At 40.6% G+C, this 17,321-nt stretch overlaps 1 protein-coding gene across 4 annotated transcripts; it reads right to left on the bottom strand.

Annotated features, from left to right (window-relative positions):
• Positions 1–391: 391 nt before the first annotated feature.
• LOC139953997 (uncharacterized) lies at positions 392–15,924 on the bottom strand. Of its 4 annotated transcripts, XM_071953625.1 has the most exons (17): positions 15,884–15,924; positions 15,298–15,409; positions 13,164–13,396; positions 12,178–12,519; positions 11,581–11,928; positions 11,002–11,355; positions 10,639–10,827; positions 9,612–9,680; positions 9,378–9,446; positions 9,143–9,211; positions 8,894–8,962; positions 8,621–8,701; positions 6,326–6,742; positions 6,155–6,217; positions 5,727–5,810; positions 2,695–3,077; positions 392–1,958 (listed from the first exon to the last, which is right to left on the bottom strand). In XM_071953625.1, the coding sequence occupies exons 2-16, from the start codon at positions 15,321–15,323 to the stop codon at positions 2,731–2,733; spliced, it is 2,760 nt and encodes a 919-aa protein (XP_071809726.1). In that variant the 5' UTR covers positions 15,324–15,409; positions 15,884–15,924; the 3' UTR covers positions 392–1,958; positions 2,695–2,730. The 4 variants fall into 4 exon arrangements, with proteins under 4 accessions (XP_071809726.1, XP_071809725.1, XP_071809727.1 ...); XM_071953624.1 differs by lacking the exon at positions 15,884–15,924 and having other exon boundaries at positions 15,298–15,469; XM_071953626.1 differs by lacking the exons at positions 9,378–9,446; positions 15,884–15,924 and having other exon boundaries at positions 15,298–15,469.
• Between the last annotated feature and the right edge of the window lie 1,397 nt (positions 15,925–17,321).

Raw genomic sequence — 17,321 nt, 5'->3', positions numbered from 1 at the left:
CGCTATCAGAAGAGGTTTGTGAACAGTTTGCCATATTATGGAGGGACCAAATCTCAAGGGGACAGAATTTCCTGCTACACCAGTGTGGCAGACTTAGATTTCCCCACATGGCAAACCATGTACATGTAAACACTTCTTTTGATAGCATTTCATTTCATTTCATTTTATTGGAATCACATTTCGTGGCCCACAGGCCAAATTCGCACATGATTTACAATAATTAAATAGTAAAAACAATATTATTATTAATAAAATATTATTATTGATATAAAAAGATATTAAAACACACACATGAACAGGACTGGTTGAATACAATGATGAATTGCAATAAAACAAAAACAAAACAATAAAAACATAAAACAAATAGAAGGCAGGATAAAAACACGCCATCAAAAACACACGGAAATAGGACTGGATGAGGAAAACAATAAGACTAGCAAAAAACAACGATAGTATTAAAAACATGGAATACAATACAAAATGCAACCAGAGAAAGAGAAAAAAACCATAATCACTGGGTGTTAGCAAATTAATGAAATAAGGAATTGGGCTATTTTTAAAACGATTGGTTTTGACACGGAGCTGAGATAGGTTGGTGGCACTACGGAGGCATCTGCCATGACTTGCCAACCTGGATGAAGAGAGGAGACCACTGGTTCGGTCGGATTTAGGCAAACCCTTCGCAAATCCACGGCAGTGGTCCACCCTTCGGTTAGATAAAGAGTCAAGATTACACAATGTCGTCACTTTGTTTATTTGTCAAACCAGAATGCCAAACTACATCATCAGCGTATTCAAGTGTAGATCGCCATACCCTTCATAAACTATTTTTAATTCGTTGCAGTCAAAACCAAAACGTTTCAATGTTCTAAGCATAAACAAACGTCTATTCGCTTTGCGTATCATGTCGTTAACTTGGGCATCCCATTTAAGAATGATTTGAAGTACAATGCCAAGAACTTTAGTTTCCAGGTTACCACTTTCCTCAGCTCCCTGAAAGAGATAATGCATTAAATGGGTTAGGCAGTGTGAGGTGGAAACACCTTTAACATTGCCAAACTGTCTATGATCAATCTGAAAGAGATAATGCATTAAATGGGTTAGGCAGTGTGAGGTGGAAACACCTTTAACATTGCCAAACTGTCTATGATCAATCTGAAAGAGATAATGCATTAAATGGGTTAGGCAGTGTGAGGTGGAAACACCTTTAACATTGCCAAACTGTCTATGATCAATATTATCCTGTATATCATCAAGTAACCATCCTTATATTTTTAAAACAATATTCTTCTCACGATTTAGATGCATTGAATGATTTGGGCCAAACTGCTCAGAATTTAGGACCAAATAATTGTTTGTATACAAGCGTCAAGTTGTATAAATAGCTGCATTAAAAGTTATTGTTGCTGATTTTATGTTAAGCATAAAGTTTCTTTGTAATAATTATAATTTTATTAAAACTTCACAATAATTGTTCATGTATCCGTAAAAATTGAACCTTAACTCAATACACTATCATATAATTCCTACGATATTTCAGTCGGAAAGGGCACTTTAAGGCAAAACAGTAATAGTACAGTCTATCAAAATATATACACCAACTGTGAAGGCTAGTCTTTGACAATTACCGATAGTGTCCACTGCCTTTACGGCGCAATTAAAAACAAATGCACAATGTAAGGATAAAACTTCTAAAGAGTTTTAACTTTAAAAACATATACTTAAAAAAATAAGTAGTTTGTAAAATACAAGCAATGACAAGAGGATATCTATAACGAGTGAAGTTTATATACTTCAAGTCCCGTTGTGACGTCATGCACGAAGTGTCTGGTCTCTGACTCCCATCTTTCACAAAGTGAGGTACCGCGAACTGTTTGGTGAAGAACTGAGAGTTCATCCGTTGTTTTATTTAAACAAAAACCGCCCACGTCAACAACCATGATCAATAACTGTAGAACCTTTATTTGGAAAAAGAAAGAAGAAGAAGAAAGAAACCACTTCAGTAAAATATGTTTGTGATGAAAGAAAAACACACACAACATAATCCTCAATGCTGCTTTTATATAAGCCCCACATAGGTATGGAGCGCGAAACTAATGCATATCCAACCATTGCATTGAATGTTACACACTTCAATCTGTTAGTTTGTGCGGCAAATGTTATCCAAAAGATAGCTGAGCAAAAAGTGAAATGACATTAAGAATTGTGTCAAATTTTATAAACCTAATAAAAAAATATTACGAACCTAGCTCATCAAATAGAATTAAGTCGTCAGTAAAAAGGTCGTGCGAGAATTAAAATGGACATTGTTAAACATTCGATTCATTAACTAAGTCTACTCAAAAAACAAAGTTGAATGTGGCACACATTTGAGTAGCTGAAATTTAAACACTTCTCAAATAATATACAAAGCCTAACTTCCATTAGAAACGATAATTCCAGAAAATGTTATTAAATGGACCCTTCCCATGAAATATGCTCATCACATTCACGCATGCGTACAGACACGGTTGGTTGGAAAACGCCATAGAGTTGTGCACTAAGCAGACGCGCAATCGCGTCTGCGTCACGCACCCATTAGCCGTGTACAGAACAGCGCGATGTTCCCTCATTTTGCCAACCAAAACGTTAGTGCGCACGCGCCATGTGCAATTTACATATTTTATGGGAAGGGTCTATTGAATTGATACCAACCCTGTGAATTGTCATCAGCAAGTACTTCATCCATCTTCACTGAGGCAGTTCATGATCCTGATCGTAACCTACGTCATCGCTGACGTCATGATGCGTATCATCCTCCTTCTCCATACCACTTTGGCTTTCGGAAACCATGTCTTCATCGTCTGGATCTGCATGAGGGCTTAGAGGGAGCGATGGTTGAGTGATGCCAGTTTTGAGTGTGTTATCAAGCAATATATTAAACGTGTTGGAACCTGGTGATGGGTAGTGTGCTGGTGATAGCTCAGGAGCCTTGCTCTGCTGTTTGTCATCTCGTGCTCCTTTCTGGGGGGTCTGTGAAGATGTGCCACCCAAGGCTGTGGTAGTCTGTGTTTCAGATGATGCTCCCGTTAATGCATCTGAAGAAATAAAAATTGCAATTCGTGGATTAACAAATTCAACAAAGCATCACAAAAACTAGCCTGAGCATCTGACGTCACACCTCGAAGCTTAGAGTCTGGCAGCTTCTTGATAGATGTACCTTTGACCTCGCATACCAATACAACCACTCGCTTGTCGTGTGTGTTTTATCAGTATCAATCTATTATTAGTTCGTTTAGCTTCCCTGGGTCAGCCCCGGTTTACCCTCGGTGCGTTTGAATAGCTTTACGTCATTCCAGGGACTCAACCGGGTCAGCCCCTAGTGCCCTGCTTTTGGAGTGGGTCCTTTGGGGTCACCACGAGAGGGCGAGAATGATAGTTCGATTAGCACTAGTCAGGGGCTCACCCGATGAGTGAGCACCGCGGGGTAGACCCAGGGAAGCTTATCGAACGCACCCTATATAGGCGTCATGATCACGTACATTACTATCCAATGAAACCACCGCGTTGGTTAGACCAGTACCTGCCTAACCACTTATAAATTTATTTTACCTGGTGGGCCAGCTTCATCCTCAGTAATAAGGTTTATCGCGATTCAGAACCGCAATGCGTTGTGGGAAGGCATATGGGGCAGTTTCTATGCAGTTTCTACGACTCGCGCACGAAACGCCTATACCTTTGTATGGGTTCAACAGCGCCCTCTCTTGATATTTTGCTATTCGCGATAAACCTTATTGATATATCCGGAGGATCCTCGCTCCGAGAGTTCGCCCCATCTTTGGTCACATGAGGCTCAGAATTAGTTTCACCCACAATCTACTGTTCAGGTTGTACCTCATTTTATGCTATTATAAGGTTCTACTTTCTGCCGAAGTTCAAGTAATGGAAGCTGGCCCATCAGGTATTGTATAGATTAAAATGTGGATTAAAACAACCATGAGTGAGTCTGTTTTGGAATATACTGGCTCACAAAAAGTAAGGAAACTTTTTTCAATCCAGTATATTTGTTATTATTTAATACTCTCTTTGTATATGGTATATATCAATGCAGCTAAACTGTTCCTCTTTAAAATGATACCACATTTGCAACGATTACATGTTGCTGGACTAGACCACATTAATGAGAATGAGACAAAGTCACAAATCAAATGTGCCAAATTTAGCAATTTTGTGTTACTGTGTGAACAATCAAATTGACACTGTATTTCAAACAGGCAAGACAACTTATACTGATCTTAATCCACTTTATTGAGACAAGAAGTTTAGTAAAGAGCAAGACAACTTACTGATCTTTATACACTTTATTGATACAAGAAGTTTAGTAACTAGTGGATGATCCGAAGGCGTTGATGACAGCCTGGCACCTTCTTCTCATGCTGCACACAAGTCTTGTGATGCACTGATGATGAGGGATGGTGTTCCATTCTTCATTAAGAAACCTGGTTAGGTCAGCCACAGTTGATGTGTTGGTGGTTCTGGCGTGGCGAGGACAGCGATACCAAGCTGGTCTCACAGATGTTCCTTGGGATTCAGGTCTGGCCTGTTAGCGAGCCAACCCACCCGGCGGTGCACCCCAACATTGTTCAGTTATTCAGTCACCAGTCGGGGTCAATGGGGGCGAGCGTTGTCCTCTTGAAAGATGGCATTTGGTCAAAGAGTCTGCATGTATGGGACTGCAATCAACTGTAGACATCGTCTTCCAAATACCCATCAAACAAGGGTTTTTTGAAGAGGGAATGGTTAATTGTGTCTGGTGGAGCTCACCGCTGCAAATCTTTGTGTAAACCATATGGTTCTGAAAAGCTTGATCAGTTTCATCACCTATTGAACATTTTAGCACAAATAACAGTAATTTTGGCACATTTGATTTGTGACTTTGTCTCATTCTTAATAACGTGGTAAAGTCCAGCAAGATGTGATCATTGCAATTGTGGTATAATTTTAAAGAGGAACAGTTCAGCTTTGCATTGATATATACCATATACAAATAAAGTATCAAATAATAACAAATATACTGGATTGAAAAAAGTTTCCTTACTTTTTGTGAGCAGTTTATATTCGTTTGATATACTGTATAGATGGGTCTCACAACATACCGGCTGATGATAGACATACAAATGAAATTCAAATAAACAAGGGAATAAAAGGGTAACAACTAGTTCTTTCACGGCCGTTTAAAAAAGGCAGAGTGGAATTGCTGTGTGATTAAGGCCCGAGCCATGGCAATTCAGATTAAGAACTAATTAATGCCTTTTTGGTTAAAAGGCGCAATCAAGTAAGAAACTCTGTAAAACTTATCCGTTTCCGACGTGCTTGAGCTCTGTATGTGTCTACCTCCATGGTATGTACGTGTACGACGTCCGTGTGATGCGTTGCATTGTTATGACTGAGACGCCTATTTCCGACAGTTTCTGGTTCCGTTCATGCGCATGCGCGTATAGCCTTGGGGCAACCGCTCTGGTTTTCTTTTCACACACAGCGCAGCCAACCCACCGACAGCACCTGCATCGCCCGTAACAAGAAACGTCTTGCGCCGAGTATCCGCTCACAACTGGTTATAAACACTGGTCATTATCAAAGGTTTAAACACCCCCACGTGACGCGCTCTCCACCAATGGGAACAGCAAAACTGTCTGAGGTATTTATAAATACAGATTTAATAATAACTTACGACGATATTAACTCACCAGTTTTTGCAGGGATATTATAATAATGATGAATGTTGACGATGTAGTTGTTGACAACCGTCTTATCAGAACCCGACTTTGGACCTAGAAATTGGAAAATCCTTGGAAAATCAATATACCTCTAAAATAGCACATAATCCAGAACACAACTACAAAAATTAATGTTCTTTTAGCAAATGAATTTAACTTTTAAAGCCCTGGCAGCCTGGCACTTTCTTATTACTACAGTGAAAGAGTCCTATATAGGGCTACGTACTGTATACCCAAGTTCTGTAAAAGAAAATCAGCCAGGCGGACCCAGATTGGATTCAAACCCACGACATTTGTAAATCTAGAGCAGTGTCATACAAACTAGACCACAGAGATTGCGCGGTATGAAGAGGCAGATCGAATCCTATATTTAAGCAGCGAGTAATTTGTTCACTTACCTTCTTCGACTAGTCCAAGTTCTTCAGATTGTGAAGTTCGGTTCCTTGTAGTTCGGCTTTCGTCTGTGTTGAAGAGAAACAACAAAAGTATAAACATGAAGTCATAGCCAAATCGGTTGTGCTGAAAGACACAGAACACTATTGGTAATTGTCAATTAAATTTATACCAACCCTGTGGAATGTCATCAGCAAGTACTTCATCTATCTCCAATGAGGGCGCTTTGTGCGGCTGATCGTAACCTACGTCATCAGTGACGCCATTATGCGGCGTGTCATCCGCTACCTCATTACCACTTTCGCTTTCGGAAACCATGGATTTGTCGTCGCTTGGAATGCGATTTGGATATCTGCTTGCATTGGATTCTAGACCAACACCAGGAGTTGGTTCCAAGTAGTCAGATTGGGGACGGACATGGGCGCGAGCATGGCTGTCTTGATCTGCATGACGGCTTGGCGAGAGAAATGATTTAGGGATGCTAGTCCCGGGTGTGTAATCAAACCATTGATTAATTGTGATGGTAAGTGGGGATGGGTAGTGTGCTGGTGATGGCTCAGGAGCCTTGCTCTGCTGGTTGTCATCTCGTGCTCCTTTTGGGGGGATGGAAAAAAATTGAGATTTCGTGGATTAAGAAATTCAATAAAGCATCACAAAAACTAGCCTGAACATCTGACGTCACACCTCGAAGCTTAGAGTCTGGCAGCTTCTTGCGAGATGTACCTTTGACCTTGCATACCAATACAACCACTCGCTTGTCGTGTGTGTTTTATCAGTATCAGTCTATTATTAGTTCGTTTAGCTTCCCTGGGTCAGCCCCGGTTTAACCTCGGTGCGTTTGAATAGCTTTGACGTAATTCCAGGGGCTCAACCGGGTCAGCCCCCAGTGCCCTGCTTGTGGGTCACTTGGGGGTGACCCGAGATGCATGGCATCACCACGAGAGGACGAGAATGATAGTTCGATTAGCACTTGTCAGGGGCTCACCCGACGAGTGAGCACCGCGGGGTAGACCCAGGGAAGCTTATCGAACGCACCCTATATAGGCGTCATGATCACGTACATTACTATCCAATGAAACCACCGCGTTGGTTAGACCAGTACCTGCCTAACCACTTATAAATTTATTTTACCTGGTGGGCCAGCTTCATCCTCAGTAATAAGGTTCATCGCGATTCAGAACCGCAATGTGTTGTGGGAAGGCATATGGGGCGGTTTCTATGCAGTTTCTACGACTCGCGCACGAAACGCCTATACCTTTGTGTGGGTTCAACAGCGCCCTCTCTTGATATTTTGCTATTCGCGATAAACCTTATTGATATATCCGGATGATCCTCCCTCCGACAGTTCACCCCATCTCCCGGAGAACGCTGAGCTCGACCACCCTCTGTGTCGTCTGTGGACGCAGCGTATCAATACCGCGCAATACGCGCGTATGGCAAAATTATCATCGTGTGACACGCGCGTATGGCAAGATGTCAGCGCACATAGACCATTTCTAGTGTCAATGATGATGTCATTGTATGGCAAAATCATATAACTCTATGGGCAAAATTGTATGGCAAAATATTTTGCCATTTAACGCGTTACGGAAATGGTCTCACAACGAAACCGCATGCACAATGAGACACTCAGCGTTCTCCGGGTTCTATTTCTATGTTTCACCCACAATCTACTGTTTAGGATGTACATCATTTATGCTATTATAAGGTTCTACTTTCTGCCGAAGTTCAAGTAATGGAAGCTGGCCCATCAGGTATTGTATAGATTAAAATGTGGATTAAAACAATCATGAGTGAGTCTGTTTTGGAATATACTGGCTCCCTATCTACATTCGTTTGATATACTGTATAGATGGGTCTCACAACATACCGGCTGATGATAGACATACAAATGAAATTCAAATAAATAAGGGAATAAAAGGGTAACAACTAGTTCTTTCATGGCCGTTTAAAAAAGGCAGAGTGGAATTGCTGTGTGATTAAGGCCCGAGCCATGGCAATTCAGATTAAGAACTAATTAATGCCTTTTTGGTTAAAAGGCGCAATCAAGTAAGAAACTCTGTGAAACTTATCCGTTTCCGACGTAATTGAGCTCTGTATGTGTCTACCTCCATGGTATGTACGTGTACGACGTCCGTGTGATGCGTTGCATTGTTATGACTGAGACGCCTATTTCCGACAGTTTCCGGTTCCGTTCGTGCGCATGCGCGTATAGTCTTGGGGCAACACGTTCTGGTTTTCCTTTCACACACAGCGCAGCCAACCCACCGACAGCACCTGCATCGCCCGTAACAAGAAACGTCTTGCGCCGAGTATCCGCTCACAACTGGTTATAAACACTGGTCATTATCAGAGGTTTAAACACCCCCACGTGACGCGCTCTCCACCAATGGGAATAGCAAAACTGTCTGAGGTATTTATGAATACAGATTTTATAATAACGTACAAGTACTACGACAATATTAACTCACCATTTTTTGCAGGGCTATTATAATGATTATTGCTGACGATGAAGTTGTTGACAACCATCGTATCAGAACCCGACTTTGGACCTAGATATTGGAAAATCCTTGGAAAATCAATATACAATGTACCTCTAAAATAGCACATAATCCAGAGCACAACTACCAAAAAAAATGTTCTATTGGGCAAATGAATTTAACTTTTAAAATGAAACATGGACAACTTTAGCTCTCCCTTATGTAGCAAGATAAAAATATAAAAAAAGTAATCCCTCTACTTACCCGACCCCTCTGGTTGATGTTCTTCAGATTGCGATGTTTGCGGCGGTAATGTTTGGCTTTCATCTGCTCCTGGAAATTGGAAAATCCTTGGAAAATCAATATTATACCTCTAAATAGCCACATAAACCAGAACACAGCTACCAAACAAAATGTACTTTTGGGCAAATGGATTTAACTTTTAAAATGAAACATGGACAACTTTAGCTCTCCCTTATGTAGTAAGATCAAAAAAGTAATTCCTCTACTTACCCGACCCCTCTGGTTGATCTTCTCCAGATTGCGATGTTTGTGGCAGTAAGGTTTGGCTTTCATCTGCTCCTGGAAATTGGAAAATCAATCGTTCCTCTAAATAACCACATAAACCAGAACACAGCTACCAAACAAATGTACTTTGGGGCAAATGAATTTAACTTTTAAAATGAAACATGGACAACTTTAGCTCTCCCTTATGTAGTAAGATCAAAAAAGTAATTCCTCTACTTACCCGACCCCTCTGGTTGATCTTCTCCAGATTGCGATGTTTGTGGCAGTAAGGTTTGGCTTTCATCTGCTCCTAGAAATTGGAAAATCAATCGTTCCTCTAAATAACCACATAAACCAGAACACAGCTACCAAACAAATGTACTTTGGGCAAATGAATTTAACTTTTAAAATGAAACATGGACAACTTTAGCTCTCCCTTATGTAGTAAGATCAAAAAAGTAATTCCTCTACTTACCCGACCCCTCTGGTTGATCTTCTCCAGATTGCGATGTTTGCGGCAGTAAGGTTTGGCTTTCATCTGCTCCTAGAAATTGGAAAATCCTTGGAAAATCAATATTACATCTAAATAACCACTAAACCAGAACACAGCTACAAAAAAAAATTGCATTTCGGCAAATGGATTTAACTTTTAAAATGAAACATGGAGCACTCAAAATCTAAACTGATGTCTCGAAATCAAATGCGTGGAAAATTACTTCTTTCTCGAAAATGAGTCACTTCAGAGGGAGCCGTTTCTCACAATGTTTTATATTATCAACCTCTCCCCATTACCCGTTACCAAGTAAGGTTTTATGCTTATAATTATTTTGAGAAATTAACAATAGTGTCCACTGCCTTTAAATCAAAAATATAATAGTTGGAGTCCTATTCGGTTTAGGCCTATAATTATTTTTTTTGTGCTTATGCAGCTCTATCAAGTAAGGGCCAATAAACGAAGATAAATTGAGATAACAAAAAGATTTTCCATGAATGCGTAAAACAAAATATACACAATAATTATTGTTGATAAACACTAAGACAATTAAGAACTGTCAATTAGTAGGCCGACATAAATTTGTCCTGTATCTTTTGAAAGTCTACTGACACTTATTTGTGATAGTTACACAATTAAAATGAACCAAGATACAGATTATAATAACCACACGGATTGAACAAAAAAATAATAACAGTTCTGTAATTTTCTTTTAATCATTGAGTAGGATTTGAAAGATGCAAGTCTTGGATCCCCAAGATGCTTCGTTTATAAACACGTGAAGGAAACAAAGTCGTGTACCTTGACGCTCCCCATGAGACTTCATGTGCGGTAGGCCTAGACCATTTTCACCATGTTCACTTAATGTGATCAATACAAATGTCGTTAAAAAACGGTAACCAGACTAATTTGGTTCCCATTTTTCTAATTTGACCATCAAGCCTCGCTTTGGTCGTAACACTTCAACCTGGGACTGAAGATGTGATGACAAAATGAACTTGTACGGTACCTTGCGGCGAGTGCTGGCCATCGGTATCAGCTAACTCGATCACATTAGCTGTTGATGCATTGGCGTTGGAGTCCACATGAGTGGCACTTGTTTTTGAATGGTTAGATCTCCTTTTTACCAAGAAGACTATTAAACAAATCAAAACCAGAACAATGACACCTACGATGAGTCCAATCACCCAGTAGGCACCTGTAAGATAACGATAAATAATCATGGCGGTGAATACCTATAAAATTCCGATGAAAAAAAAATGAGATTTACTTTGTTAGGAATTTTCAAGTGAAAATAATATTTGCTCTATAGTATCGCTTAATCTGTCACACTAGTAGTAGGCGTGACTGCATGCTTGCTTATATATTGTACCTGATACAACTTGTAAAGCGACCTCTGCACCGAAAGGTTGAACTGGGATGGCTGCACCGGTCGCGTTACAAACAAACTTCGGCAGGCAATCATCAGAGAAGCTCCCTGCTTTGACGGTGAGCTGCTGGTACTGGTTGAACGTCTTGGCATCATCATCAAAACTCTCCAATGACTCCTCATTGAAGTTAATATCACACTTAGAGATGTCATTCCAATACAAGGTTACCCTGGGGTAGACATTGAGTACGCTGCATTTGAGTTGAAGATCTTTATCAGGGTTAAAGTTCACTTGACATCCATCTCCAGGCAGCGGTTCACAGCCGGTTATAATCGGCTGGTCTTGATTTGTGGAGACTACGAAGAGAAAAAGAAATGATTATTTATTTTAACCATAGACGAACTTTTGCATTCACTTTCAAAAATCGCTTGCGTTGAAAGTAAATGAAAAGGAATTCGGCTGCTGCCCAAGTTCCAGTCGGCATTCTTCAAAATGTACGTTTTCAGTATGGGCTTCCAATAAAAGAGGGTGGATCCCGTAGTGGCATTATAACAGTTTCGAAAATACCTGAAGATTCTTACCTACTCCAGTGACGTCAACGCGTCCTACTGCCAGGCCGTTAAGAAAACGATGACACCAAAATCGACGGTGAGGGCGCTGTAATGACAGTAGCCGCAAGTCTCCGCCATTCAAGATCTGGTAGTCTCGTTTATAATTATCGAGTACCAAGGTATCTTTATTCGAGTATTCGGCACCGATTATATCAGTATCGACTCCTTCCCCTTTATCAAGGGACCAGTAGGTTGCTTCGGCATCTATGGTTGAATGGGGACATTTGATTTGACCGCCATTTTGTCGGTCGACGTTCTGTGACAACAATGCCATGTGTGTTGAGTCCATGGTATCGGCATCTGCTGGAAATGTAGAGTCTGGAGAGATGGAGGATTAAAAAACAAAAAACAAGAAATTTATCAATGCATGTTTGGGATTTCTGCATTTTATACAGATAATTATTTTGAAGTTTCTCTGAAACACTTCAATCTTTCTACCGAGGCTCTTAACACTAACGATTTCCTGCCTTTCTCTCTTCGTAGTTGTAGGTACAACTCGGCAATACAATGTGTTTATCTATGAGTAAAAGAAACTTTGGAAACAGTTAAATGAAGACTTGTTCTTACAAAGAATCTTGACAGTAACCAGACCCTGCCTTTCTCTCTTCGTAGCTGTAGGTACAACACGGCAATCGTAAAGTCCCCCATCGTCATCAGTAACGTTGTAAATTATGAGTCCCGATTGATCCTCCATCAACCGGTACCGTTCAGCTGTGAAGTTTTTCCCCGGTTCATTCGGTGCTAAGAAGTTGGCTACAAGGGGAATTGTACCCTTGAACCAGAAGACTGAGCTTAGTCTTTCCCCAAGTCGCCAAGTTGGACATCGCAGGTATTGCGTTTGGTTCTTCTGGAAGTATGCCGTGTTGGGGCTGGTAAAGAGGGCGTCTTTGTATGAAGGTGTGTTATCAACTGTAAAATGAACACCGAGAGCTAAGACTATAATGAAGTGTCGGGGACAAAAAATGGAACACAAGGAAGTTATAAAGCATTGTTTGCCAAACTAGTTTATTTTCGTCGGACGTAGAGCCGTGCGTAGTCCAGTGGAAAAAGAAAGTTACTATTCTGTGGAAGAACCGCACTGGCTTCAATCAGTGGCGTAACCAGAGGGGGGGCAGGGGGGCCGGCAACCCCCCCCCCCTCACAGAACCCTTGCCCCCCCCCCCCTCTTGCCCCCCATATGAAATCAGAGATAAGTATATTCTTATAGGCCTTATATATAAATCGTTTAAGGCTGCATAAAATGCTGCCGTAAAACGGAAAACTTTTATTCATTATCAGTAGGCCCTATGTGGACTATAACATGAAAAATGCGTGGAAACGCGCGTGCGATCGTATTGGCGGTAAATGTTTGTTGTGGTTTTGCGGTTACAGAGAGTGCAGGATGTGACAAAGTTCTGTTAAATACGTGGTGGTCTGAACGCAGACCAATAGCTCCGTAAACACAAAGTCAGATCATGGAGGTAGAAATTTTTGCGTCACGCACCCATTAGCTAGCCGTGTACAAACATAGATATAAAATAGAATAATTAAACAGGGAGAAATAAAAGACTCACCGTTTCGTTTCGTTCGCCGACGACCAACCGACCTCTGCTCCTGTCGTTCGTCATTGCCACTCTGCCAGAGTTCCACTTTGTCATTTGTCACATCCACAGTTGAAATTGAAGCACACCACACCACTACCATTGGCAGCGGTAGGGTGATAAGACAAAATAAAACTACTTCCATGTCTTTGAGGATAGGCCTATATACAGAGCTAGATTTATGCAACCGTAATCTGGCTGAATTCCTGCAAACAGAGAAAGAACAGTACTATTGGAGTTGCATGAGAATATCCATGTTGTGTCGACGATAAAACACAAAAATGTTGAGAACTGTCGAATACAATTACAAAGAGTTAATAAAACTCAATTCAATTCAGATACTCGAGTCGATGTTGTTCATTTTTGTGTGTTTTTTTGTAACAAAAATGTGCCCATGATCTGTGGCATGCACTTCATGTGTATGAAAATCAAATTTTAGTAATAATAGTGAGTCCATCATCTCGGACGATCAACAAAACGCAGATATGGAGAGCTTGCTTTCGGTCGTCTGCATGTTTCCACCGTGCGTCGTGTAATAAAGTGTATGTACGTGTGACATCCACACATGTGGTTGCTAGAATTTACATTTGTAAAAATTCCGTTGTTGGGTTCATCCAAGGTGAAAAGGGGAGGTGGAATGTTTTTTACCCTAACCCAACCTAGCCTTGCTCAAGGCAGTCGCATTATTCGCTCCGAAAAGACGCCGCTGTAAACCCACCCGTATACCCTGTGCGTGGTGCGTGCGATCACACCGCATGACCCACCCGTATACACACTGTCACATCGTACGAATACTGTGCACACAAGTCATCCGCACTCGTACCACTAACCGCATGCGGAGGCCGTCAGGCCGGCAGCCTTGTCGGGTCTGTAACTTCCGGGTTTAATGTGTTGTATTGAAAAATTTCCACAAGTGGAAACAATTGGGGGGGCTCTCGGATATGCTAGTATGCAGGCCATGAATATGTATATCTTTCGTCAGACCTATCAGACAACACAGGATGTGAGGCAAATGAATTATTCATTTTGACGTCCAATCACGCACTTCCCTTCTCCCACCCACAATTGTAAATCCTAATCCTAACCCTACCCCTAACCCTATCCCTACTCCTACCCCCACCCTACCCCTGTCCCTACCCCCACCCCACCCCTACCCTATATTCTAACCCTATCCCTGCTCCAAACCCTCACCCTCACCCCCGAATCCAGTCACCCCCGAATCCAGTCACCCCCGAATCCAGTCACCCGCCGTCCCCGTGGTGGTTGTAGCTTCGGTATGTGTACTGTGAAGGCGAGGCGGCCACTCGACTATCTCACCGCGTGGGACCATTAACGACTTGTCCATAAGTCTACTCTTTTATCTTCATGAGGGTTCACCATTCCAAAACATTTCGAGTTCACACTGTGCGTCAACACAATGAAATATCCGACTACTACTACACTGTAGCCTAAAAGTGGGAAAATCCACTTGTACGAAACCGTTTAAATGGGTAACTGTGGTTGTTGTGTTCATAGTGAGTCGTGGACCAGACATTTAAATTCTGAACTCTCATCCATTTCATCATTCACGGACATTATTCATTTTTTTTTTCACAATATCAAACATTCAAATTATTCACCGTATTCATCATTCATTTTTCACAATATTCATTATTCACAACTTATTATAATTTATTCATAAAAAATCAGCTGAATACAACAAGCAATATATGCAACACATGGAAATTTGGTTGGTAATCCTGTTTTTATCAAGGAAGAAATTTCATGATGAGCACAAAATTTTCTTGCTTATCAGCTCTATGAAATTGGGCCCAGTACAAGCCACTGCCGAAGCCATAACGGGGCAGGGTATGGCTGCTGACATTCCTCACTACTCGTGACTTGTTCTTGCAAAATAGACCTCATCAGTTAAACATGTATGTTCCAGATTGCGCGAGGCCCTTTGTTCCGATCCTAACCCTAACCCTATAATCCCTAATATGCGGAGGTTTTTGGATTATGTCGGAACATAGGGGTGTCGAGATATAGACATAAAGCGCTAGAATGAACGTTTAGCACGCCTGCACCTGCCAGCTTCTAAAAATGCATTGGTTAAATTATTATTTACCGTTTTGTGTGCTCCCTTTTGGCCATCGTACACCGTGGATCTAGTGTCGTGTCGGGTCCAACGAAAATTAGTTGTAGGCTACTTCACCTTTCAGAAATGGTGGTTTTCATATCTGTTGTAGTTGCGAAATATACTTGTGGTCGTTTGGATTGTGCAGAATTGATCTTGAACACAAAATGGTTTCCTGTTTGTGCCCTTTGCACCCACACTCAGAAAAATATTTACACAAGTTGTGTAAAAAAAAACATGTTTTAGAGGCAGGGGGTGAACCTGCTAACAGTTAGGTAAACTTTTACCAGTTCGTTGCAGGGTAAAACTTACACAACAAATACTTACAAACTTACTTCGTTTAGGAGTAAACATATTTACCTAAATTTTAAGTAAACGCTAGATATGTAAAATATTACACATTGATTGTGTAAACCTTACACTTTTATGACATGTAAAACTATTCCGCGTTACCCTTTGTATGGGTTAAAACTTTAATTTACCTTATAGCTGTGTAATTATTATTATTTTACTGTTTGTTTAGGTAAAATGTTTACTTGGATTGTGTGTAGTCGTACTCAATTACATATATTTTTACCGTTGTACCCTTTTCCCGTCTGAACGTTTGAGTAAGGCCTTACTGCCTGTTTGTGCTCGTCGAGCAAAAGTTACAAGCATGGGGATTTTGCTCCTTGATGGACGTAATGAAAGGTGAGTTTCTCAAAAACAATTGCGATCTGCAGTCATATACACAGACTGATGTGTGTCGTATTATTATTTGTTAGTTTTTACAACCATTTTGGCCTACATTTTTTTCATAAACGTGAAGATGTCTGCAGCGCTATAAAGTGGGCATGTGTTGTAACGTGTTGCAACATGTTGTTTTGTTATAGCAGCACTATAGCGCTGTAGACATCTTCAAGTTCATGGCAAACATGTAGGTCAGAAAGGTTGTAAAAACTAACAAATAATAATACGACACACATCAGTAGATATGACTGTAGATCGTAACAACTTTTGAGAAACTCACCTTTTAATATACGTCCACCTAGGAGCAAAAATCTCCATTCTTGTTACTTTTGCTCGACGAGCACGAACGACATGACTGCATGGACTGAGACGTTAGCAACTTGTCACGCAGACGCGCGTGCGCACACGAGGGGAAAAACAAAAAACATAACTTGCATGTAAACACCGGATTCTTTTCACAGTTCCTAGTAAGACCTACCAATGCCATGTAAAGTTTCTCTTTACTTCGGTAAATCTTACATAACTTTGGTTAACTGCAATACTTACTCTCAAAACATGTATAGATTTTTTTACACTACAAATCAGTACATATTTTTGGCCGTGTTTTACTTAATTTAGGTAGTTTCTTACACAACTTTTTTTACATAACATCTTTTTACCATTTGTTTTCTGAGTGCAGGACACTTGAGTCATGCGAGGATTATAATATCAACGAACTTTAAAGGCACAGGACACCTTTGGTAATTACACATATTATGATTGCATAAAAATCTTACTTGCTGAGCAACGGAGAGCTGCTTAGTATCACAACTTGTATTGTGAGAAACAACTCCCTCTGAAGTAACGTAGTTTTTGAGAAACAGGTAATTTCTCACTCATATACTTCAGGCCTGAAGCCCTTTATCTTTTATATAGACATCTGGAAAGCACACACATTATGTTGTGCAACAAGGGTGTTTTTCTTTCGTTGGTCTTTTACAACTTCGTTGACAAATAATTAAATCCTTAGTTTCACAGATTGCTTAGTGTATGCATAACTTCTTTGACAATATTACCAAACGTGTGCACGAAGGTAGAATAATCCCTAATAGGAACACACAATCTGAGAAACGTTACACGGATAACGCTTCTCAGATTCAAATTTGGGGAACACAGTAAATTATCAAAGCATTACACAAATGCCTGATACCTCACATCGACTCGCTGTAAAAATTGCAATGCTTTAGTTTCCGTGTTACAGAACCAAGAACCGTCAACCATTCATTGTTATTCAACACTCTGGGTTT

This window comes from Asterias amurensis, chromosome 22 (genome assembly GCF_032118995.1).
Source record: "Asterias amurensis chromosome 22, ASM3211899v1".
Lineage (NCBI taxonomy): Eukaryota > Metazoa > Echinodermata > Asteroidea > Forcipulatida > Asteriidae > Asterias > Asterias amurensis.
This window is presented reverse-complemented; position numbering and strand designations above follow the sequence as displayed.